The 24,591-nt window shown below is 44.6% G+C and overlaps 1 protein-coding gene across 1 annotated transcript; it reads left to right on the top strand.

Moving 5' to 3' along the window:
- The first annotated feature begins 282 nt into the window (after positions 1-282).
- On the top strand, positions 283-24,291 carry LOC144668740 (zona pellucida sperm-binding protein 3-like). The gene is made up of 8 exons (XM_078531070.1): positions 283-372; positions 9,052-9,167; positions 9,256-9,359; positions 9,451-9,628; positions 9,715-9,841; positions 9,922-10,147; positions 10,288-10,422; positions 24,218-24,291. Exons 1-8 carry the CDS (start codon positions 283-285, stop codon positions 24,289-24,291), a joined length of 1,050 nt encoding a protein of 349 aa, XP_078387196.1.
- Positions 24,292-24,591: the final 300 nt, after the last annotated feature.

Raw genomic sequence — 24,591 nt, 5'->3', positions numbered from 1 at the left:
AGCAAAATCGCTCTTTCAAAGATGGTACAGACATAATGGAGCAAATGAATTCCATCCAGGCTGTATGATTATCCAAACCTGTGATTACAGAATCCAGTGAGTCCACACCTCGTGTACAATTGACATTCAGCTGTTAACTAGTGCACCATCCAGATTCCATCACTTACTCATCAAAATACAAGGCTATGACTGTGACATACGCTACAAACTGGCTTGTTCCATGCTCACATCTGATCCAAAACTGCAGATATTTCCTTAGATCTGCAAGTGGATTTCATCGAAATGGAAATTGAAGACATCTTTCATATCGACCGGCTGAATTTCGGGAAGAATAGATGCCAGCAACTGCAACAAGAGATGTCCAATGTTCCTGTATTGCAACAGTTATGGAAGACTGTGATTGGAGGGTGGCCAGAGTCCTTCCAGGATGTTCCAGAGGCTCTAAGACTATTTTGGCCTCACAGAGATGAGCTTGGGATTCCCCAAGGGCCAGAAAGTCCTTGTTCTCTTAGACCTGACATCCTCCAGCAATTGCACCAAGTGTATATGTGGATAGATTGAACCAGGAAACAGGCTGGAGAACAGTATAGTGATCAGGTATGAATCTAGACATCGAATGATAAGAACGTAAGAAACAGGAACAGGAGTAGGCCATTCGGCCCCTCGAGCCTGCTCCACCATTCAATAAGATCATGGCTGATCTTCTTGTGTTTCGATTTCCACATTCCCATCTACTCCCGATAACCTTTGATTCCCTAGCCTAACAAGAATCTATCTACCCCTGCCTTAAAAATATTCAATGACCCCAACTCCACCACCTTCTGAGGCAGAGTCCCAAAGTCGCACAACCCTCTGAGAGAAAAATGTTCTCCTCATCTCCATCCTAAAAAGGTGACCCCTAAATTTAAAACAGTGCCCCCTAGTTCTGGACTCTCCCACAAGAGGAAACATCCTTTCCACGTCCACCTTGTCAAGGCTGTTCAGGATCTTGTATAATTCAATCAAATCACCCCCCTCACTCTTCTAAACTCCAGTGGAAACAAGCCCAGCCTGTCCAACCTTTCCTTAAAAGACAACCCACTCATTCCAGGTATCAACCTAGTAAACCTCCTGTCAACTGCCTCCAATGCATTTACATCCTTCCTTAAATCAGGAGACCAAAACTGTGCAGAGCATTCGAGGTGCAGTCTCACCAATGCCCTATATAACTGAAGCAAAACATTCTTACTTTTATGTTCAGTTCACCCCGTAATAAAGGATAGCATTCCATCAGCCTTCTTAATTACTTGCAGTACCTGTACACTAAGTTTTTGTGGCTCATGTACAAGAACATCTAGATCCCTCTGCACCTCAGAATTATGCAGCCATTTTCCATTTAAGTCATACCCTGCTTTTTTGTTCTTCCTGCCAAAGTGAACAACTTCACACATCCCACATTAAACTCCATTTGCCAGATCTTTGCCCACTCACTCAACCTTTCTATATCCATCAAGAACCTCCTTATGTCTTCTTCACAAAATACTTTCCTACCTATCTTTGCGTCATCTGCAAATTGAGCTACCAGCCTTCACTCCCCTCATCTAAGTCATTGATGTAAATTGTAAAAAGTTGAGGCCTCAGCACAGACCCCTGTGGGTCTCCATTTGTTCGCATCCTGCCAGAGGGAATGTGAGGCATGCCAAGTCAACATGCCCTGACATCAGAAGAATCATTATTACCTCACAAGGTACCCACACATCCAATAAACATTTGATGGTCCAGAACCTGAGTATTGCTGAAAAAAAGAGACAGTTTTTGTCAAAGCTTTTCATCTTGCACTGGTCAGGACAATTTGCAAGAATGGCAATATAAGGGAAAAAACAAATTTATACTGTGTGAGCAGAGAGTGCTGATTGGTTAGCAAGTAGACTCTGATGGTAGAGATGCTGCCATGGAGAATGCACCAGGTGATGGTGACTTACAGTTAACTGCTAAGAATTGTTTGAAATGTAAACCAGGCAGCTTGACTCTGATTGATCAAGACATTGCCCTGAGGAATGAACGAGTGAATGGCTGTCACTTATTTTGTTCAGTTAAACAGGCGCAATATGCGTACATGTTCTTTCTGTCTGCAATGAACAGGGCCCTGTGAATAAATATATGTAGCTTCCAGTACACATAAATGGGCCACACTGTGAGGCTGCCTGACAATCTTAAATTCTTAAACTGATCATCAGCATAATTCTTAGCACACTGCTGATTGTTTAGCAAATGTTCTCCAATCGCGAATCATATCTAATGTTGCACATTATGTTTTATGGGCTGGTTGGATCCAGCCTGTACCTTGCCCGTTGTGAACAGTGGATGGGACATGATGTTGATATGATCCGCCAGGTTTTGGGACATACGGCCTACATACCTAGCATCACACTGGCACTGAAACTCATATACCACATTACTCATTTGTGTGATAGGCAAAATGTCTTTTTGGCTTGATGGCAGCATCTTGTTAGTGGCCAATAGCACTCGTGTTGCTATTGCATTGTAGCAGTGTGAAACAACTAGCTTCACCTGCTGCTCAAATTTTGAGATACCTTGCCCTTCTAGAGTAGTGTGAGGTAGATTGGGCACTTTTCACAGCCATAAGGAGACAGTCTTAGGCCCGTTCTTGAGTTTGCGTGATATACAGTGCGAAATAATCTGATCAGGGTAGCCATTATCCTGCAGGATGCCTTTGATGAGCCCTATTTAAGCATCAAGCTTGCATGATGAGCAAATGGCTTGGGCCCTATTTTAAACTTCAAACAGTGCATGGCAGTTAAATGTCAATCACCATCAACTGGTGCATTCTCCATGGCAATGCCTCAACCAATCAGAGTCCACTTGACCAGCAATAAACACTCTGTTCTCATACAGTATAAATTTGTTGTTTCCCTTTCATTGCCATTCTTGCAAATTGACCTGACGAGAGCAAGACAAAAAAGTCTCCTTTTTCAGCGATACATCCAATAATTAGAATTTTAACCGATCTCTTCAGCATCCATGGGGTGATTTCTTGGTTGTGATGATTTCGCCAAATATTCATCAGTTCCATGATACATCCAGCGCAGCCACTGCCAACGCATTGGGTGGAATTTTATGCCGGCAGCATTTTACAGTCACGCCAAAGCTAAGGGACTTTTGAAAGGCTCCCGGCATTTTACAGCCCCACCCAGGCCATGACAGGGCTGTAAAATTCTGCCCACTGAGTTCAATCTTCAGCCTATCTGAGGCACCGTAAGAAGTGGTTTCGGACAACGGAGCCCAATATTCTGGAAAACCACTCAAGGTGATGTCTGAAAAGTGGGGAGTTGACATATTACCTCATCACCCACACTACCCCAGGCCCAATAACATGGCCGAATGGATGGTATGCAATGTAAAGTCTTTAATTATAAAATGTTGATCGAATCTTCCAGCACAGGAAGAGGCCATTCTGCCCACTTAGCTTTTCAGGCTCTTTGAAAGAGGGACCCAATTCATCCCATCCCCTCACTCCTTCCCTGTCGCCCTGCAAATTTTTCCTTTTTCAATAAATATCCACGTCCTATTTGAAAGTGAATTATTAAGTGATATTGAATCTTCTTCCATCCCCCTTTCAGACAATCATCATAACATCCTGTGAAAAAAAAAAATTTCTCCCCATCTTCCCCCCGGCACTTTTGACAATTGTTTTAAATGGAGTTGAAAGTTGTATTGGTGACTTCCTGATTCTGGTTGTGGACCTTGCCTGATGTTTGGGGAAGGACCGTACAGATTAACAATGACAAAAGGCCAATTACTGACCTACAGCTGGAGACTGAAAGGTCACCTTTAATGGTCAGAATCACAATGTCAGACCACAGAGCAAGATAGGATCAAACAGCACAGGAGGAAGTCATTTGGCCCATTGTGTCTGCGATGGCTCTTTACAACAATGAGCTGCAGTTCCACTACTTTAGAATGAATCAATATAAAAATATCCGTATAATTCAGGAGACTGGAGGACCCTCTCTAGCCAATAAAAAATCAAAGCAGCAAGTTTGTACAAAGTGACCTGTAAAAACTCCGCTGGACAGAGCTTTGTAATGTAAACTCGGTTTCCAATTGTTGGCTTGTATGCAATGCTGAAAAATGTTATTCACTTAAAGAATGTAAAACGTTAATTTTATTGGATAGTGTTATGATTCCCATAGAGACTGGTAACTTTAAAAAAAGATATGAACTTCCCAGTAAACAACACAAAGAATCACATGACAAGATTTCATGTTTGAAAACCTTTGCTGTAACAAAACACCAAAATCAACCCAGACTAAACAGTACTTAGTAGGAAACTAATACTCCAAACTAGAGAAAAGGTATTCTCCATTAACATCTTAACAGAGCCAAAAACACCACACCACATTTATACATTACATGGATCTCTCAGCAAAAACGTAATCTTCTTTTTAAAAGCCCAAATCCTTCCTGGTTTTAACAAGATATTTCTCACTGCCCAAGATTTCATTGAAGTCACGTAGCGAGGTCTCCAGGCAGATTTCACAGGAGGTCACATCCCCCTCTCCAAATTAATCTATTTTATCTTGAATTAAAGGAGGAAGTTTAAAACATAACTATCTTCTAAAGTCCACCATTTGCACAAACAGACATGTATGGTAAGCACTTACCCAATTTCTCAACATGCACTTTGAGCAGTTGTGACTCCTCTCTGGGAATGTGCATCAGTAAAATATGATTGTATATGTGAACAGAACTGCAGTGACTACACATTGAGCAGGGTGATGCCGCACAGACTGTTTCACCACTCCTCCAACTACCTTCCACATGATCCATCCAGCACCGGTGTCCAGTGTCAGGAGTGTGTGACATCTGCAACATGCAGTGCTGCCAAACCCCTCGGCTTCCCTGTGAACCCACAGCCTCTACCACCGAGAAGACAAAGGCTTCAAGTGTAGTGGAGAAACTACATAAACATCCTTCCCTGGAGCATACACGGCATCTTGACATGTGGGGAATCGTCTTTAGTCAGTGTATAACAGTCGCGTGTGGATGACTGCCTTCAACACAGCACTCATGGTTGAAGTGCACCTGATAAACTCCATCTGATCTTTGAGTCTGATCATTGATGAACAAGAAATGCTGCAAGGAGCATCTCAATCCACAACCCTTGGTGTATTACAGCCTTATCTGAAGTTCTGGAGAAGGAAACAGCCTTCCACTGCTGGACATGCATGGGCACACCCTGGCTCCTGATGGTGTCAATGAGAGCTGGATTTCAGAATGCAGTCTTCAGTGCCAATGGTAAGGACCGCGTTCACTCTGTTAACATTCCCACTGAGGGTGCAAAAACAGACCCAAACATTCTTTGCAATAGATATGTGTGTTTACAACTTGTGTAATTGTGATGTTAGTGTGAGGTCATCCATTTTGGAATTGAAAAAATAAATTCCAAAATGTTCTAAATGGTTAGAAACCAGGAACTGGAGAGGAACAAAGTGGTTTGAGATTCCAAGGACACAAATTATTAAAAGCTGGTGGTCAGGTAAAGGTAGCAATAAAAAAACGATGAGTGGAATGTTGACCCTTACCTCAAGGAAGCTGGATTGTAAAAGGAATGAATTTCTGCTTCAGTTGTATTGAACCTTGGTCAAACCCCATCTGGATATTATATTCAGTTCTGGGCACCCAGCTCAGGAAGTGCCGGGTAGATTCACCAGAATGAAAACGGTGCTTCGAGGGTTAAATTATGAGGAGAGCTTGTATAAGCCTGGCTTGTATTCCATTGAGTTTAGAAGATTGAGCAATGATCAGATTGAGGTGTTTAGAATGTTAAAAGGATTGAAGAGGTCGATACAGAGAAACTATTTTCTCTGTTGGGGGAATGAAGAATGAGGGAACATATTGAGCTCAGTCATTTAGGAGAGAAATCAAGAAATAACTTTTCACACAAAGAAACCGGGAATTTACCCCCAGAAGGCTGTGGATGCTGGAACAACTGCAGATAACAAGACTGAGATTGAGGGATTTTTGGTGAGGAATGATTTCAAGGGATCTGGAGCTAAGGTGGGTAAATGGTGGTGAGGGACCAATCAGCTGTGATCTAACTGAATGGTGGGAGGGAAAACCACCTCCTCTTGTTCCAATGTTCCTAATCTTTATCAGTCCCTCCTCAGACAGGGGAAGCATTGCAGCAGAACGATGGTTAAACTTTGGTTTTCTATTAGTCAGGATTCATCAATTGACGTTAAATGTTTCTCGATCACCCTTATCTCCTGAGGTTTTGTGGATAAGCACAGACATTAAAAACAAAATGAGGAAAAAGTTCAGATTTTCAAGTGGAAAAGGCTTCGGACACCGATTTCCTTTACTTTCAATTTAGTATACGGTATTCACTGCTCCCGATGTGGTCTCCTCTACATTGGGGAGTTCAAATGCAGACTGGGTGACTGCTTTGCGGACACCTCCGTTCAGTCCACAAGTATCACCCTGAGCTTCCTGTTGCTGGTCATTTCAATTGTCCACCTTGCTCTCACTCTGACCTTTCTGTCCTTGACCTGCTACAGTTTTCCAATGAAGCTCAACACAAGCTCGAGGAACAGCACGTCATCTTTCGACTGGACACTCGACAGCCTTCTGGACTCAGCACTGAGGCTAACACTTTTAGATCAGACCCTCTGTCTTCATTTTGTTTTTTTTGCTGGTTTGATTGGGTCTCGTTTTTTTCTTTATTCCTTCATGTTACATTCAGACGGTTGCTATGCAGCCATTCACACCTCATCTGGACACATCTTCTGTTTCTTTCCTTTCCCAATTACCACTGCCTTTGGCTTTTGTTCCATGAAACCTTTTATCCTTTAATCTCTCCTGCCCTCCTCCCTATCACACACCTTCCCTTCTGTTCTTCCACACCTCTCCCCGACCACTTGCTCAAAACCTATTACATTTCGAAACTTCCTGGGATTTATTACAAGTTGTTGTTGTTGTTGTAGCAGTGTGAGAGTCTCCATTTCCCATCACTCCATTTATCAGTCTGCACGCCAAGCTCCCTGGGTCAGTGTGGGCAGTGCCCACCAGTCATCCTCATGGATCAATGAACAAAACCACGTGAGATGATTGGATTAATGGTGCCTTCAACATGAGAACTTGTGGGGCTGAATTCAGTCAGGTGACACCAGAGCAACTCAGAGTGACTCCTATTGGTCCAAATAAAATCGGCCCTCCTGGTAATAAACCCATGAGTTCTGTCATTGGTGGAGATTGTAGAGGTTGGGGCTGTTTAATTGGTTCAACGTTGCTGCTTCTGGTCTCATTGGTGTCAGGTGAGTGCAGCTTGTGTGTATAAAAGGTGCTGCTCGGTGGCTGAAGGGATGGTGAGTTGTTTGGTATCATGGGGGATTTTGTAGTGAGGGCTTTGTTCCCAGGGCTGGTGTTAGTTGGAGCTGTTTGTGGCTCTGATACTTGGCAACAGTTTCTAGGCCAGAGTCAAAGCCACCCCTGTGCCTCAGACAGTCTCTCCTCCTGGGCCTCCCTTTGGTTCCCATTTCCGTGTGTCTGAGGGTGGAAGTGTGTCTCCACTGCAGACTGTGATGGTGCAGTGTGGAGAGGACAAGCTGCTGCTCAGGGTCCAGCTGGATTTATTTGGAACCTGGCACCTGATCAAAGCTGCTGACCTGACCCTGGGGACAGCAGGTTGTCGGACAACCAGGATCTACTCTCAGAACCACACTGTCCTCTTTGACTATGGACTCCATGAGTGTGGCAGCAGGTTGCAGGTAATGGGAATCCTCAGCTCTTGCTCTAAGTTTGGGCTGTTGGTTATTCCCCACTCTTCATTCCAACACTGGGTGAGATGTCAATGATATTGAGGAGATAGCTGTCTCCTGCATTATAAAACTACAAATTAGCTTTCTAGTCTGTATTGTACTTTGCATTAACTGGTCCTTGAGTCTTTCCAACCTATGACATCAGCCCCATTGGTCTTGAACCTTCTCTTTGGATCCTCTAAGCTTTTCCTTCTGTTGTTTTGAGGATTTTCATCTCTATTCCCCTCATTCAGATCAATTCAACTGGAGACTTCAGTTTCAGTCCAGTTTTATCCAATTTGATTGTCTCTTAAATGAAGAAAATGGAATACGAATTAAGTCCACTTTGACTAAAGAGTAACTCCACACTTCCCAGTTTCCCTGCTATTGGAATAAATGGGGCCCTGGCTTCAAACTGTTCTATTTCCATGCTCCATGTTATTGTCCACTTGTGGCTCCTTTTACTGTTAACTGAAGCTGTCCTTTTGTTGAGAGACTTCCCAATTAATGGACCATGATCTTGTGCTCATGATCTCTCTCCTTCGATAAGGGCTGAGGTTACAAAGCAACAAATAACCAAATGAGGCCATACGGCCCCTTGAGCCTGTACCCCAATCATTAAGATCATGGCTGATCTTCTACACAACCTCCATGTTCCTCTCCCCTCAACATATTCTTTGATGCCCCAAAGTAAATCCATCTGTCTAAAATATACTCAATAACTGAGCATTCACAGCTCTCTGGGGCAGTGAAGTCACAAAATGCATGACCTACAGGATGTTCTGGCAGTGTTACATGTGGGACTGAGCACGCTACTGCCGACAGTAATTTAAGGCCCATGATCCAGACCCAGGGTCGGTTTGCTGCTGAACACAGATGTGGGTAGACCAAGCTGTACCTGTGAAAATAATTCTAGTTAATGAAGACTTAGTTAAGCTACAGGAGACAATGGAGACTTCCTCAAAACACAGCATTCTCTGAACACCCTCAAACTGGGATAGAATTCCCAAGATTCTTTCCTTGCTGAATGAAGAAATTCCCTGTTAAGTTAATCCTAAATGACTGGCGCCTGACCTGAACTGACAGCCCCTAATAGTAAATTCTCCAGTGATGGGGTAGCAGTCTCTTCACACTGACCCTGTCAATCCCCCTCAGAATTGTTTTCAGGGGATGGGATGACTTCATTGTTAACCCCTGTGGAGAACATTCTCATTTCAGATCAGTTCTTCATTCCTTCACCTGATTCTTTCAGATGATTGGAGATTTCCTCATCTACACCACCCACCTGAACCACACCCCAGAGTATCATGGATCTGTCATTGTGAGAACAAATGGAGCTGTCGTTCCCATTGAGTGTCGTTATTTGAGGTGAGAATCTTTATTCGCTTTGTCAATAAGATCTACAGCTGCTGGTGGTCTCTGAAGATGTCCTAAAATGACTCCCCTGCCTTTCCAGGAAGGGCAATGTGAGCAGTGACCCCATCAAGCCCACCTGGATCCCATTCAGCTCCACCAAGTCTGGAGAAGGGCATCTGTCATTCTCTCTGCGCCTAATGCATGGTATGTGATGGGTGGATGGGGAGTGATTTCCTGTAGTCACTCACTGGGAGTTACAGCCACTGTCTCTAACCCTTGTCCTCTTGTACTTCAGGTGACTGGCTTACAGAGCGCACGTCGACTGTCTACTACCTGGGTGAGCTCATTCACATTGAGGCCTCTGTTTCAATGACCAACCACATGCCCCTGAAGCTCTACATTGACCGCTGTGTAGCTACATTGAGCCCAGACAAGGACTCCACCCCGAGATACAGCTTCATTGACCACAATGGGTAAGGAGCTCTCTGCTTTCTCCAGCTGGTCCCATCTCAATGGCTTCACTTGATTCACTTCCTGTCCCTTTTTAATCTTTCTTCAGTTGCCTCCTGGACAGCAAAGCTGAGGACTCCTTTTCAACTTTTGTGTTGCCAAGAGACGAGCAGGAGCTGGACAAGCTCCGGTTTGACCTGGATGCGTTCCGTTTCCTTGGAGATGACCGTTCCTTGGTAAGAGGAAGCTGATCATTGGAGTCTCCATGTTGGGAGGGAGTCACTGAATCATGACGTGTGTTGAATGTGTCCCTCAGATTTTCATCACCTGTCACCTGAAAGTTGCTCCATTGGATCAGAGGGATTCCAGGAACAAAGCTTGTACTTTCCAGAAGGTGCAGAATGTGTCAGTTCCCTCTCTCTCCATCAGGGATGTGTTGTGTGGAGATGTGATGCACAACCTGGTTGATGGGCTCTATCTCTTGTTTAGCTGGACCCCATTGGAGGAATCGAGCATTGACATTTGTGCCTGTTGCCATGTGGGTAACTGTGGTGCCACAAGGGAGTTGTGGTTTGGTCCCAGAGGAAGGAGAGATCTTGTACCTGAAGCTGGTGGGACATTGATCCTCTAGATGTTGGACGTCCCCCTTTCCCCTCTCTAACTGGAATGTTTGATGTTGCAGAGAGTGAAGCTGGATTGAAGTGGGTGGGTGAGGCCTCACTAGGAGCCCTGCTCATTCTGGATACTGATGTGACCAAGCTGGCAACAGAGTCCCTGAATGAGGCTGAGCGAAGGATGCAGGAGAGGTCTCCAGGTGGTGAGTTGGCCGACTACTGGTTTCCATTTCCCCCTCAGTGTTTCCTTCACTAACCATTGGTTTCTCATTGCTTTGTAGGTGTGGAGTCTGAGGTGGTCCTGATCGTGGCCCTGACTGTGACAGCTGTCTCCCTGATCTCTGCTTCATTCTGGAGGTTATTAGCTATGAGGAGAGGTTGGAGAAACTCGGATTGTTCTCACTAGAGCGACGGAGATTGAGGGGCGACTTGATAGAAGTTTACAAAATTATGAGTGGCATGGACAGAGTAGATAGTCAGAAGCTTTTTCCCAGGGTGGAAGAGTCAATTACTTGGGGACATAGATTTAAGGTGAGAGGAGAAAACTATAGAGATGTGCGGGGCAAGTTTTTTTACACAGGGTAGTGAGCGTCCGGAATTCGCTGCCAGAGGAGGTGGTGGAAGCAGGTACGATAGTGGTGTTTTAGAGGCAGCTTGACAAATACATGAATAGGATGTGAATAGAGGGATACGGACCCCGGAAGTGCAAAATGTTTTAGTTGACGGGCAATATGATCGACGCAGGCTTGGAGGGCCGAAGGGCCTGTTCCTGTGCTGTACTTTTCTTTGTTCTTTTCTTTGTTCATTGCTGGCCTTGCTCCTGTACAGGAAACACAAGCAAACTCAGGTCAAACAGTGATCAAATGATCAATGAAGCAGAGACTCCTTCTACCTTGTGTCAGGGAGCTGAATGGTCTATGCATTCTCCTTGTTAGTTAAATATCTCCATGGACCTAATGACTGGTGTTAGTCTATCCAAGCACAGAACTAGGCCTCCTGAATGATGGGTTTACTGAAGGTTGAGAGAAGCAGGAATTGTTCATTTTTTTTCTGGGTGCTTCAGACCCCAGGCTTGGTATCTATAGCCACCCAGTGTGGGGGAGGGGGTGTGAGCAGGCCTGGCATGAGGGGGAGGGGATGTGAGCAGATCTGGGGCCTCCTTGTGGACCTGTTCCTGAGCCTGGCTGGTGTGGATGTTTACTCAGGCTGCCTCACTCTCTTCCATGGTGATGTTCACCCCCTGGAGAGGGGGATCACTGTATTGGAGTGTTTGAGGTTTGCTGTCATCAGTGGTGCCAGAAGGACCGAGTGGATGATCCATCTCAGCCTCCTCCTGAGGTCTCCAGCATCAGATGCCAGTCTTCAGCCGAGTTGATTCACTCCTCATGATATCAAGAAATGGCTGAAGAGCCCTGGATCTGCATCTGCACTGGCCCTTACAATATTCCAGCAATAGTACTGAAGGCTTGTGCTCCAGAACTTGCCGTTCCCCTGTTCAAGCTGTTCCAGTGCGGCTACAACACTGGCATCACCCAGCAAAGTGGAAAATTGCCCATATGTGACCTGTCCACAAAAAGCAGGACAAATCCAACCCGGTCAATTCCTGCCCCATCAGTCGACTCTCGATCATCAGCAAAGTGATGGAAGGGGTTGTCACAAGTGCTGCTTGTTAGCACTGTCGCTGCTCACTAACACTCAGTTTGGGTTCTGCCAGGGCCACTCAGCTCCTGACCTCATCACAGCCTTGGTCCTCAGGGCGGTGTCCAAACCCCAACCATCTTCAGCTGCTTCATCAAAGACCTTCCCTTCATCATAAGGTCAAAAATGGGGATGTTCACTGATGATTGCACAATATTCAGCATCATTCAGGACTTCTCAGATACTGAAGCAGCCCATGTCCAAATGCAGCAAAACCTGGGCAATATCCAGGCTTGGGCTGACAAGTGGCAAGTAACATTCGTGCCACATGAGTACCAGGCAATGAACACTTCCCACCAGAGAGAATCTAACCATCTCCCTTTGAAATTCAATGGCATTACCGCCACTGAATTCCCCACTATCAACATCCTGTGGGTTACCATTGACCTGAAACTGAACTGGGCGAGCCACATAAATACTGTGGCTACAAGGGCAGGTCAGAAGCCATGAATCCTGCAGTGAGTATTTCACCTCCTGATTCCATTAAGCCTGTCCACCATCTACAAGTCAGGAGTGTGATGGAATAATCTCCCCTTGACTAGACAAGTACAGCTCCAACAACACTCGAGAAGCTTGACACCATCCAAGGCAAAGCAGCCCACTTGACTGGCACCCCATGCACAATCATTCGCTCCCTCCATCACCAATACACAGTGCACAAGATGCTCTGCAGAAACTCACCAAGGCTCCTAGAACAGCACCTTCAAAATCCACGACCACTCCGATCTCGAAGAACAAGGGCAGCAGATAAATAGGATCACAACCAACTGGAAGTTCCCTGCTAAGCCACTCACCATCTGACTTGGAAATATATCGCCGTTCCTTCACTATCGCTGGGTCCAAATCTTGGAACTCCCTCCCTAACAGCAGTGTGGGTGTACCTACACCACAGGGACTGCAGTGGTTCAAGAGGGTAGCTCACCACCGCCTTCACAAGGGCAATGAGGGACGGGCCATAAACGTTGGCTGAGCCAGTGATGCCCAAACCTCATGAATGAATAAAATATTTTGTATCTGTTTTCATGGTAGACGACACGAACAACATCCCAATAATAGTGGAAGGTCAAGGGGCTACAGGGAGCAAGGGTCTTAAAACAACCACTATCACGAAAGAAAGTGTAATGGGAATACTAATGGGACTTAAAGCTGACAAGTCCCCTGGACCTGATGGCCTGCATTCTAGGGTCCTATAAGAAGTGGCTGCAGAGAGAGTTTATGCATGGGCTGTCATCTTACAAAATTCCACAGGTTCTGGAGATGTAATGAAGTCAGGAGCTGAGAGTCCCTGGCGAAATCCATACTGGGCATCAATGAGCAGGTTATTGCTCAGCAAGTGCTGCTTGATAGCACTGTTGATGACTCCTTCCATTGCTTTACTGATGATCGAGAGTAGACTGATGGGGCGGTAATTGGCTGGGTTGGATTGCCCTGCTTTTTGCGTACAGGACATACACGGGCAATTTTCCACATAGCCGGGTAGATGCCAGTGTTGAGCTGTACTGGAACAGCTTGGCTAGGGGCATGGCAAGTTCAGGAGCACAAGTCTTCAGTACTATTGCTGAAATATTGTCAGGGCCCATAGCCTTTGCAGTATCCAGGGTCTTCATCTGTTTCATGATATCACGTGGAGTGAATCGAATTGGCTGGAGACGGGCATCTGTGATGCTGGGGACTTCCGGAGGAGGCTGAGGTGGATCATCCACTCAGCACTTGTGGCTGAAAGTTGTTGCAAATGCTTCAGCCTTATCTTTTTCACTGATGTGCTGGGCTCCCCCATCATTGAGGATGGGGATATTTATGGAGCTGCCTCCTCCAGTGAGTTGTTTAATTGTCCACCACCATTCACAACTAGATGTGGCAGGACTGCAGAGCTTAGATCTCATCCGTTGGTTGTGGGATTGCTTAGCTCTGTCTATCACTTGTTGCTGATTCTGGTTGGTACGCAAGTAGTCCTGTGTTATAGCTTTACCAAGCTGACACCTCATTTTTAGGTATACCTGGTGTTGCTCCTGGCATGCCCTCCTGCACTCTTCATTGAACCAGGGTCAATCGCCTGGCTTGGTGATGATGGTAGAGTGGGGGATATGCAGGGCCATGAGGTTACAGGTTGTGTTCGAGTACAATTCTGCAGCTTCTGATGGCGCTCAGCGCCTTATGGAAGCCCAGTCTTGATTTGTTAGATCTGTTTGAAATCTATCCCATTTAGCACAGTGGTCGCGCCCCACACCACGATGGAGGGTATCCTTAATGTGAAGGCAGGACTTGGTCTCCACAATGATTGTGCAATGGTCACTCCTACCGATACTATCATGGACAGATGCATCTGCGACAGGCAGGTTGGTGAGGATGAGGTCAAGTATTTTTTTTTCCCCTTATTGGTTCCCTCACCACCTGCCGTAGACCCAGTCTAGCAGCTATGGCATTTAGGACTCAGCCAGAGGTGGTGCTAATGAGCCACTCTTGGTGATGGACATTAAGGTCCCCCACCCAGAGTACATTCTGTGCCCTTGCCACCCTCCAGAGGTGCTCCCTCCATTTGGTGTTCGGTATGGAGGAGCACTGATTCTTCAGCCGAGGGAGGAGGGAACGTGGTAATCAGAAGGAGGTTTCCTTCATGTTTGACCTGATACCATGAGACTTCATGGGTCCAGAGTCGACACTCCCTCCCGACTGTATACCACAGTGCCGCCACTTCTGCTGGGATGATGATGATGGTGGTGTCCGGGACCTAATCTGTAAGGTATGATTCCATTGCTTCACTAACCCCCAGATGTTAGTTAGGAGGACTTTGCAGTGTTGACAAGGCTGAGTTTGCCGTTGTCATTTCCGGTGCCTAGGGGAATGCTGGGTGGTCCTTCCGGTTCATTCCTTTGTTTGGTGCTTTGTTGTGGTTTGATACAACTGAGTTGCATGGAAGAGTCAACCACGTTGTGCTCTGGAGTCACATGTCGGCCAGACCAGGTAAGGATAGCAGATCAGACGGGTTTTGACAACAATTGACAATGGCACCATGGTCATCGTTAGACTTTTAATTCCACATTTTTCATTGAATTCGAATTCCAGTACCAACCATGGCAGGATTCAAACCCTGGTCCCCAGTGCATTACCCTGGGTCTCTGGGTTACTCGTCCAGTGACAATTCCACTACACCATCGCCTCCCCTCAACACTGAAACCCATTGTTAAGGAAGCAGGAGCAGAAAATTGAGAAAATCAGAATACAAACGGCAGATTAGTTTTGTGAAAAGGAAATTGTGTTGGACAAGTTCATGTGAGTTGTTTGGGGATGTAACAAGCAGGGTGGATAAAGGGGAACCAGTAGATGTAGTGTATTTGGATTTCCAAAAGATATTTGATAAGATGCCATATAAAAGCTTATTAGCCAAGGCAAGAGTTCCTGATGTTGGGAGTAATATATTTGCATGGATAGAGGTTTGGGTAACTAAAGGAAAGAGAGTCAGGAGAATTAGCTCATTTTCAAGTTGGCTAACGGTCACTAGAGGAGTGTCCCAGGGACCCGTGCTGGAATCTCAACTACTGACAATCCATATGAGCGACTTGGATGAAGGGACCGAGTGTATTATTGACAAATTTGCATCCAATACAAGGATAGGTGGGAAAGCAAATTGCCAGGACACACAGGTCAGGATTTTCCAGCACCACCTGTCACCAGGATCTTCCGGTCCCGCCAAAAGTTAATGGAACTTTGGCTGACCTGCCCCATCCCCTGTGATGGGCACTGCCACATGAGGCTGGAAAATCCCGGCAAAGGGAAATCGATGGGTTAAGGGAGTCGGCCAATATTTCAGAGATGGATAAAAATGTGGGAAAACGTGAGGTTATCCACTTTGGCAGGAAGAACAGAAGAGCAGAATATTATTGAAATGCAGAGAGACTGCAGAATGCTGCAGTACAGAGGGAACTGGGTGTCCCTCATACATGAAACTCCAAAAGTTAGCATGCAAGTCCAGCCAGGAATTAGGAAGGCAAGTTGAATGCTGGGCTTAATTACAAGGGGGACAGAGTGTAAAAGTGGATTTCGTACCAGGAGGGCCGATTTCAATCCTTTTAACAGTCTAAACACCTCAATCTGATCATTGCTCAATCTTCTAAACTCAATGGAATACAAGCCAGGCTTATACAACCTCTCCTCATAATTTAACCCTCGAAGCACCGTTTTCATTCTGGTGAATCTACCCGGCACTTCCTGAGCTGGGTGCCCAGAACTGAATATAATATCCAGATGGGGTTTGACCAAGGTTCAATACAACTGAAGCAGAAATTCATTCCTTTTACAATCCAGCTTCCTTGAGGTAAGGGTCAACATTCCACTCATCGTTTTTTTATTGCTACCTTTACCTGACCACCAGCTTTTAATAATTTGTGTCCTTGGAATCTCAAACCACTTTGTTCCTCTCCAGTTCCTGGTTTCTAACCATTTAGAACATTTTGGAATTTATTTTTTCAATTCCAAAATGGATGACCTCACACTAACATCACAATTACACAAGTTGTAAACACACATATCTATTGCAAAGAATGTTTGGGTCTGTTTTTGCACCCTCAGTGGGAATGTTAACAGAGTGAACGCGGTCCTTACCATTGGCACTGAAGACTGCATTCTGAAATCCAGCTCTCATTGACACCATCAGGAGCCAGGGTGTGCCCATGCATGTCCAGCAGTGGAAGGCTGTTTCCTTCTCCAGAACTTCAGATAAGGCTGTAATACACCAAGGGTTGTGGATTGAGATGCTCCTTGCAGCATTTCTTGTTCATCAATGATCAGACTCAAAGATCAGATGGAGTTTATCAGGTGCACTTCAACCATGAGTGCTGTGTTGAAGGCAGTCATCCACACGCGACTGTTATACACTGACTAAAGACGATTCCCCACATGTCAAGATGCCGTGTATGCTCCAGGGAAGGATGTTTATGTAGTTTCTCCACTACACTTGAAGCCTTTGTCTTCTCGGTGGTAGAGGCTGTGGGTTCACAGGGAAGCCGAGGGGTTTGGCAGCACTGCATGTTGCAGATGTCACACACTCCTGACACTGGACACCGGTGCTGGATGGATCATGTGGAAGGTAGTTGGAGGAGTGGTGAAACAGTCTGTGCGGCATCACCCTGCTCAATGTGTAGTCACTGCAGTTCTGTTCACATATACAATCATATTTTACTGATGCACATTCCCAGAGAGGAGTCACAACTGCTCAAAGTGCATGTTGAGAAATTGGGTAAGTGCTTACCATACATGTCTGTTTGTGCAAATGGTGGACTTTAGAAGATAGTTATGTTTTAAACTTCCTCCTTTAATTCAAGATAAAATAGATTAATTTGGAGAGGGGGATGTGACCTCCTGTGAAATCTGCCTGGAGACCTCGCTACGTGACTTCAATGAAATCTTGGGCAGTGAGAAATATCTTGTTAAAACCAGGAAGGATTTGGGCTTTTAAAAAGAAGATTACGTTTTTGCTGAGAGATCCATGTAATGTATAAATGTGGTGTGGTGTTTTTGGCTCTGTTAAGATGTTAATGGAGAATACCTTTTCTCTAGTTTGGAGTATTAGTTTCCTACTAAGTACTGTTTAGTCTGGGTTGATTTTGGTGTTTTGTTACAGCAAAGGTTTTCAAACATGAAATCTTGTCATGTGATTCTTTGTGTTGTTTACTGGGAAGTTCATATCTTTTTTTAAAGTTACCAGTCTCTATGGGAATCATAACACTATCCAATAAAATTAACGTTTTACATTCTTTAAGTGAATAACATTTTTCAGCATTGCATACAAGCCAACAATTGGAAACCGAGTTTACATTACAAAGCTCTGTCCAGCGGAGTTTTTACAGGTCACTTTGTACAAACTTGCTGCTTTGATTTTTTATTGGCTAGAGAGGGTCCTCCAGTCTCCTGAATTATACGGATATTTTTATATTGATTCATTCTAAAGTAGTGGAACTGCAGCTCATTGTTGTAAAGAGCCATCGCAGACACAATGGGCCAAATGACTTCCTCCTGTGCTGTTTGATCCTATCTTGCTCTGTGGTCTGACATTGTGATTCTGACCATTAAAGGTGACCTTTCAGTCTCCAGCTGTAGGTCAGTAATTGGCCTTTTGTCATTGTTAATCTGTACGGTCCTTCCCCAAACATCAGGCAAGGTCCACAACCAGAATCAGGAAGTCACCAATACAACTTTCAACTCCATTTAAAACAATTGTCAAAAGTGCCGGGGGGAAGATGGGGAGAAATTTTTTTTTTTCACAGGATGTTATGATGATTGTCTGAAAGGGGGATGGAAGAAGATTCAATATCACTTAATAATTCACTTTCAAATAGGACGTGGATATTTATTGAAAAAGGAAAAATTTGCAGGGCGACAGGGAAGGAGTGAGGGGATGGGATGAATTGGGTCCCTCTTTCAAAGAGCCTGAAAAGCTAAGTGGGCAGAATGGCCTCTTCCTGTGCTGGAAGATTCGATCAACATTTTATAATTAAAGACTTTACATTGCATACCATCCATTCGGCCATGTTATTGGGCCTGGGGTAGTGTGGGTGATGAGGTAATATGTCAACTCCCCACTTTTCAGACATCACCTTGAGTGGTTTTCCAGAATATTGGGCTCCGTTGTCCGAAACCACTTCTTACGGTGCCTCAGATAGGCTGAAGATTGAACTCAGTGGGCAGAATTTTACAGCCCTGTCATGGCCTGGGTGGGGCTGTAAAATGCCGGGAGCCTTTCAAAAGTCCCTTAGCTTTGGCGTGACTGTAAAATGCTGCCGGCATAAAATTCCACCCAATGCGTTGGCAGTGGCTGCGCTGGATGTATCATGGAACTGATGAATATTTGGCGAAATCATCACAACCAAGAAATCACCCCATGGATGCTGAAGAGATCGGTTAAAATTCTAATTATTGGATGTATCGCTGAAAAAGGAGACTTTTTTGTCTTGCTCTCGTCAGGTCAATTTGCAAGAATGGCAATGAAAGGGAAACAACAAATTTATACTGTATGAGAACAGAGTGTTTATTGCTGGTCAAGTGGACTCTGATTGGTTGAGGCATTGCCATGGAGAATGCACCAGTTGATGGTGATTGACATTTAACTGCCATGCACTGTTTGAAGTTTAAAATAGGGCCCAAGCCATTTGCTCATCATGCAAGCTTGATGCTTAAATAGGGCTCATCAAAGGCATCCTGCAGGATAATGGCTACCCTGATCAGATTATTTCGCACTGTATATCACGCAAACTCAAGAACGGGCCTAAGACTGTCTCCTTATGGCTGTGAAAAGTGCCCAATCTACCTCACACTACTCTAGAAGGGCAAGGTATCTCAAAATTTGAGCAGCAGGTGAAGCTAGTTGTTTCACACTGCTACAATGCAATAGCAACACGAGTGCTATTGGCCACTAACAAGATGCTGCCATCAAGCCAAAAAGACATTTTGCCTATCACACAAATGAGTAATGTGGTATATGAGTTTCAGTGCCAGTGTGATGCTAGGTATGTAGGCCGTATGTCCCAAAACCTGGCGGATCATATCAACATCATGTCCCATCCACTGTTCACAACGGGCAAGGTACAGGCTGGATCCAACCAGCCCATAAAACATAATGTGCAACATTAGATATGATTCGCGATTGGAGAACATTTGCTAAACAATCAGCAGTGTGCTAAGAATTATGCTGATGATCAGTTTAAGAATTTAAGATTGTCAGGCAGCCTCACAGTGTGGCCCATTTATGTGTACTGGAAGCTACATATATTTATTCACAGGGCCCTGTTCATTGCAGACAGAAAGAACATGTACGCATATTGCGCCTGTTTAACTGAACAAAATAAGTGACAGCCATTCACTCGTTCATTCCTCAGGGCAATGTCTTGATCAATCAGAGTCAAGCTGCCTGGTTTACATTTCAAACAATTCTTAGCAGTTAACTGTAAGTCACCATCACCTGGTGCATTCTCCATGGCAGCATCTCTACCATCAGAGTCTACTTGCTAACCAATCAGCACTCTCTGCTCACACAGTATAAATTTGTTTTTTCCCTTATATTGCCATTCTTGCAAATTGTCCTGACCAGTGCAAGATGAAAAGCTTTGACAAAAACTGTCTCTTTTTTTCAGCAATACTCAGGTTCTGGACCATCAAATGTTTATTGGATGTGTGGGTACCTTGTGAGGTAATAATGATTCTTCTGATGTCAGGGCATGTTGACTTGGCACGCCTCACATTCCCTCTGGCAGGATGCGAACAAGTGGAGACCCACAGGGGTCTGTGCTGAGGCCTCAACTTTTTACAATTTACATCAATGACTTAGATGAGGGGAGTGAAGGCTGGTAGCTCAATTTGCAGATGACGCAAAGATAGGTAGGAAAGTATTTTGTGAAGAAGACATAAGGAGGTTCTTGATGGATATAGAAAGGTTGAGTGAGTGGGCAAAGATCTGCCAAATGGAGTTTAATGTGGGATGTGTGAAGTTGTTCACTTTGGCAGGAAGAACAAAAAAGCAGAGTATGACTTAAATGGAAAATGGCTGCATAATTCTGAGGTGCAGAGGGATCTAGATGTTCTTGTACATGAGCCACAAAAACTTAGTGTACAGGTACTGCAAGTAATTAAGAAGGCTGATGGAATGCTATCCTTTATTACGGGGTGAACTGAACATATAAGTAAGAATGTTTTGCTTCAGTTATATAGGGCATTGGTGAGACTGCACCTCGAATGCTCTGCACAGTTTTGGTCTCCTGATTTAAGGAAGGATGTAAATGCATTGGAGGCAGTTGACAGGAGGTTTACTAGGTTGATACCTGGAATGAGTGGGTTGTCTTTTAAGGAAAGGTTGGACAGGCTGGGCTTGTTTCCACTGGAGTTTAGAAGAGTGAGGGGGGTGATTTGATTGAATTATACAAGATCCTGAACAGCCTTGACAAGGTGGACGTGGAAAGGATGTTTCCTCTTGTGGGAGAGTCCAGAACTAGGGGGCACTGTTTTAAATTTAGGGGTCACCTTTTTAGGATGGAGATGAGGAGAACATTTTTCTCTCAGAGGGTTGTGCGACTTTGGGACTCTGCCTCAGAAGGTGGTGGAGTTGGGGTCATTGAATATTTTTAAGGCAGGGGTAGATAGATTCTTGTTAGGCTAGGGAATCAAAGGTTATCGGGAGTAGATGGGAATGTGGAAATCGAAACACAAGAAGATCAGCCATGATCTTATTGAATGGTGGAGCAGGCTCGAGGGGCCGAATGGCCTACTCCTGTTCCTGTTTCTTACGTTCTTATCACTCGATGTCTAGATTCATACCTGATCACTATACTGTTCTCCAGCCTGTTTCCTGGTTCAATCTATCCACATATACACTTGGTGCAATTGCTGGAGGATGTCAGGTCTAAGAGAACAAGGACTTTCTGGCCCTTGGGGAATCCCAAGCTCATCTCTGTGAGGCCAAAATAGTCTTAGAGCCTCTGGAACATCCTGGAAGGACTCTGGCCACCCTCCAATCACAGTCTTCCATAACTGTTGCAATACAGGAACATTGGACATCTCTTGTTGCAGTTGCTGGCATCTATTCTTCCCGAAATTCAGCCGGTCGATATGAAAGATGTCTTCAATTTCCATTTCGATGAAATCCACTTGCAGATCTAAGGAAATATCTGCAGTTTTGGATCAGATGTGAGCATGGAACAAGCCAGTTTGTAGCGTATGTCACAGTCATAGCCTTGTATTTTGATGAGTAAGTGATGGAATCTGGATGGTGCACTAGTTAACAGCTGAATGTCAATTGTACACGAGGTGTGGACTCACTGGATTCTGTAATCACAGGTTTGGATAATCATACAGCCTGGATGGAATTCATTTGCTCCATTATGTCTGTACCATCTTTGAAAGAGCGATTTTGCTTTGTCTCTCCTGCCTGCTCTTTCCCTATAACCCTGCAAATCCCCCCTATCGGTATTTATCCTGTTCCCTTTTGAAACTTACTATTGAATCTGCTTACAGCATGTCTTCAGGCAGTGCATTCTAGATTGGAACAACTCACTGGATAAAAGGAATTGTGTCGAATTCTGGGTGTTTCATATGAGAAAGGATGTGAGGGTCTTGGAGGGAGTGCAGCAGAGATTTACTGGAATGGTACCAGGGATGAGGATTTCAGTTATACGGAGAGATCAGAGAAGCTGGGATTGTTCTCCTTAGAGCAGATAAAGTCAAGGGGAGATTGAATGGAGGTGTTCAAATTAATGTGGAGTATTGACAGAGTGAGGAGAAACTGTTCCCACCGGAACAACACTCAGTTACAAGATTTCAAATAATTGTCAAAAGAACCAGAGGGGAGAGAAAGAGAACATTTTTATCCAGTGAGTTGTTCCAAGCTGGAATGCACAAATCTTTGAAGGTGGCAGGAGAAGTTGATCAAATTGTTAAAAATCCCTGCAGGATATTTGGTTTAGACAGAGACAGAGGCCAGGATTTTCCAGCCACGCCATGGTGGGACCTGCTGCGGGAGATTTGGTGGCCCAGCCAAAAGCCCATTGACTTTCGATGGGAGCAGACGATCCCGGTGGTGGATGGGGCTGGAAATTCACACCCATCGAGTGTAAAAGCCTTCGAGGATTTGTGCACATGTTCTCCACTGTCCCTGCACCTCATTTAAAATCACCTGATATTATTTATATCATCTGTCCTCATTCTTCCTCCCACATGAATCATTCACATTGCTCTGCATTAAATTTCATTTCTCAGGTATGTTTTATATTTTATATCTCACATTGATGTTGATTTTCTACGTGTCTAACAGATTTTATTCGCAGTGTTTTAAATGTCTGCTCCAGCTTCCAGCACTTTCTTCAGCTTTATTGACTTTTCTCTGAGTCCACACTCAGGCTTAATTAATCAAGCACCATGAGCATTGATCAGTCAACAGACAGACATAATCAAAGGCAGAACAATTGAATCATTGGACACCACAAATTCTCTCTCCATTTCACCAATCTATGTCCTCCTAAAGCCTATTCCAATTCTCCTCACTGTTTGCATTCTGTATTCCTGTTATCTATAAACAACAAAATTCTGTCCTTTATATATGTCCAGGTCATTTAACGGTATCAGAAGGAGCAGTGGTCCTAATACTGACTCGTGGGGAACATCACTGTGTACTCCCCTCCATCCTGAATTGTCACCGTTGACCACTTCTGTCTGCTTTCTGTCCCATAGCCAGTGTCGTATCCACAATGTCACTGCCCCTTTAATCTATGGCTTTCACTTTCCTAACATGTGACAATTGAAAGTCCATATACATAACATGAACCAGGCTGAGCTCATCAACCCTCTCCATTACTTCCTCAAAGAACTCCAAGTTGGTCAGACACGATTTCCCATGAACATACCTTTGCTGCTGCTCATTTATTAACTCATGTTTTCCAAACCACATTTTAAGTTGTTGCAGATTTTAGAAGTTAGAAGTTTCCCCCAATGTTTCACTGATGTGAGACTGGCTGGTTTGTAGTTACAGGGTTTATCCCCCTCTCCTTTTTTAAACCGGATGGAACATTTACAACTCTCCAGTTCTCTGGCACCACCGCCATATCCAAGGAGGATTGGAAGGTTAGGGTCAGTGTGTCCACTATTTCCACCATTCCTTCCCTCAGTTACCCTCACAAATCACATCCAGACCGGGTAAATGTTCTACTTTATTGTGGTATAAAAAGTGTTGGATTGGAAGGGATTAACTGAACTTGTTTGTTCAGTGACTGTAATTAATGTCACTCTCCACGGATCCTAATTGTGTCACTGGAGGGTTTCCCTCTTCTGTTAAAAGGGAATCCTTTCAATGTGTTATCCCATAATGTCAGCGGGAACCTCACCACCAACACTGACAGGGATCAGCGGCTCCAGAGAGGAGGAGAGGATGGATCAGAATCTGAGAACAATGGATTGGAATGTTACAACAATGGATTGGAATCTGAGAACAATCGACTGGAATGTTACAACAATGGACAGGAGTTTCTCCTGGGATTTTTACTTTCTTTCCACATATTATGATCGTCTATCGTTAAAAATTCAGATCAAATATTCACTTTACATCGTTCAGTACTTTTACTATCCCATCCTGGCTGTCGTTGGTGTCTCTGGTAAGTCTCTCTATTAACTCTGTCCACCATGTTTAACTGTATTACTGTTCCCATCATTTACTCTGCCCTCTTTGCTGCTGTTGCTGCTGGTGACTCTCTATAATCAGTTATTAACTCTATACCCCATTGCTAACTGCATTCCTGGTTTTGTAATTTTCTTTCACTTGTGTTGCAGTTGGTGTCCCTGATAATTCTGTAAACCATGATTCATTCTCTTATTCTTTCTCATTAAACTCTTGGGAAGACTGAAGTCAGTGTCATCGGTCCCCACTATAAACTCCATTCCATACCCATGAAGTGCATCCACTTCCCTGGCCAATGTCTGAGGCTGAACCAGGCTGATGCAACCTTTGATTTCTATTCGACCCTGAGCTGATTTATGACCCCATATAAACTACTGCTCATCCCAAACTCTGCTTCCCATGTCCTACCTCATACCGAATCCCATTCACTCATCATCCCTGTGCTGACTGACCTCCACCGATTCCTGGTCTTGCAGCTCCTCAATTTTAATATTCCCATTCCTGTGTTCAAACCTCCCCATGCCTT

This window comes from Cetorhinus maximus, chromosome 28 (assembly GCF_964194155.1).
Source record: "Cetorhinus maximus chromosome 28, sCetMax3.hap1.1, whole genome shotgun sequence".
In the NCBI taxonomy this organism is placed as follows: domain Eukaryota; kingdom Metazoa; phylum Chordata; class Chondrichthyes; order Lamniformes; family Cetorhinidae; genus Cetorhinus; species Cetorhinus maximus.
Note: the sequence above shows the minus strand (reverse complement) of the source record. Positions and strands in the feature narration are given on the sequence as shown.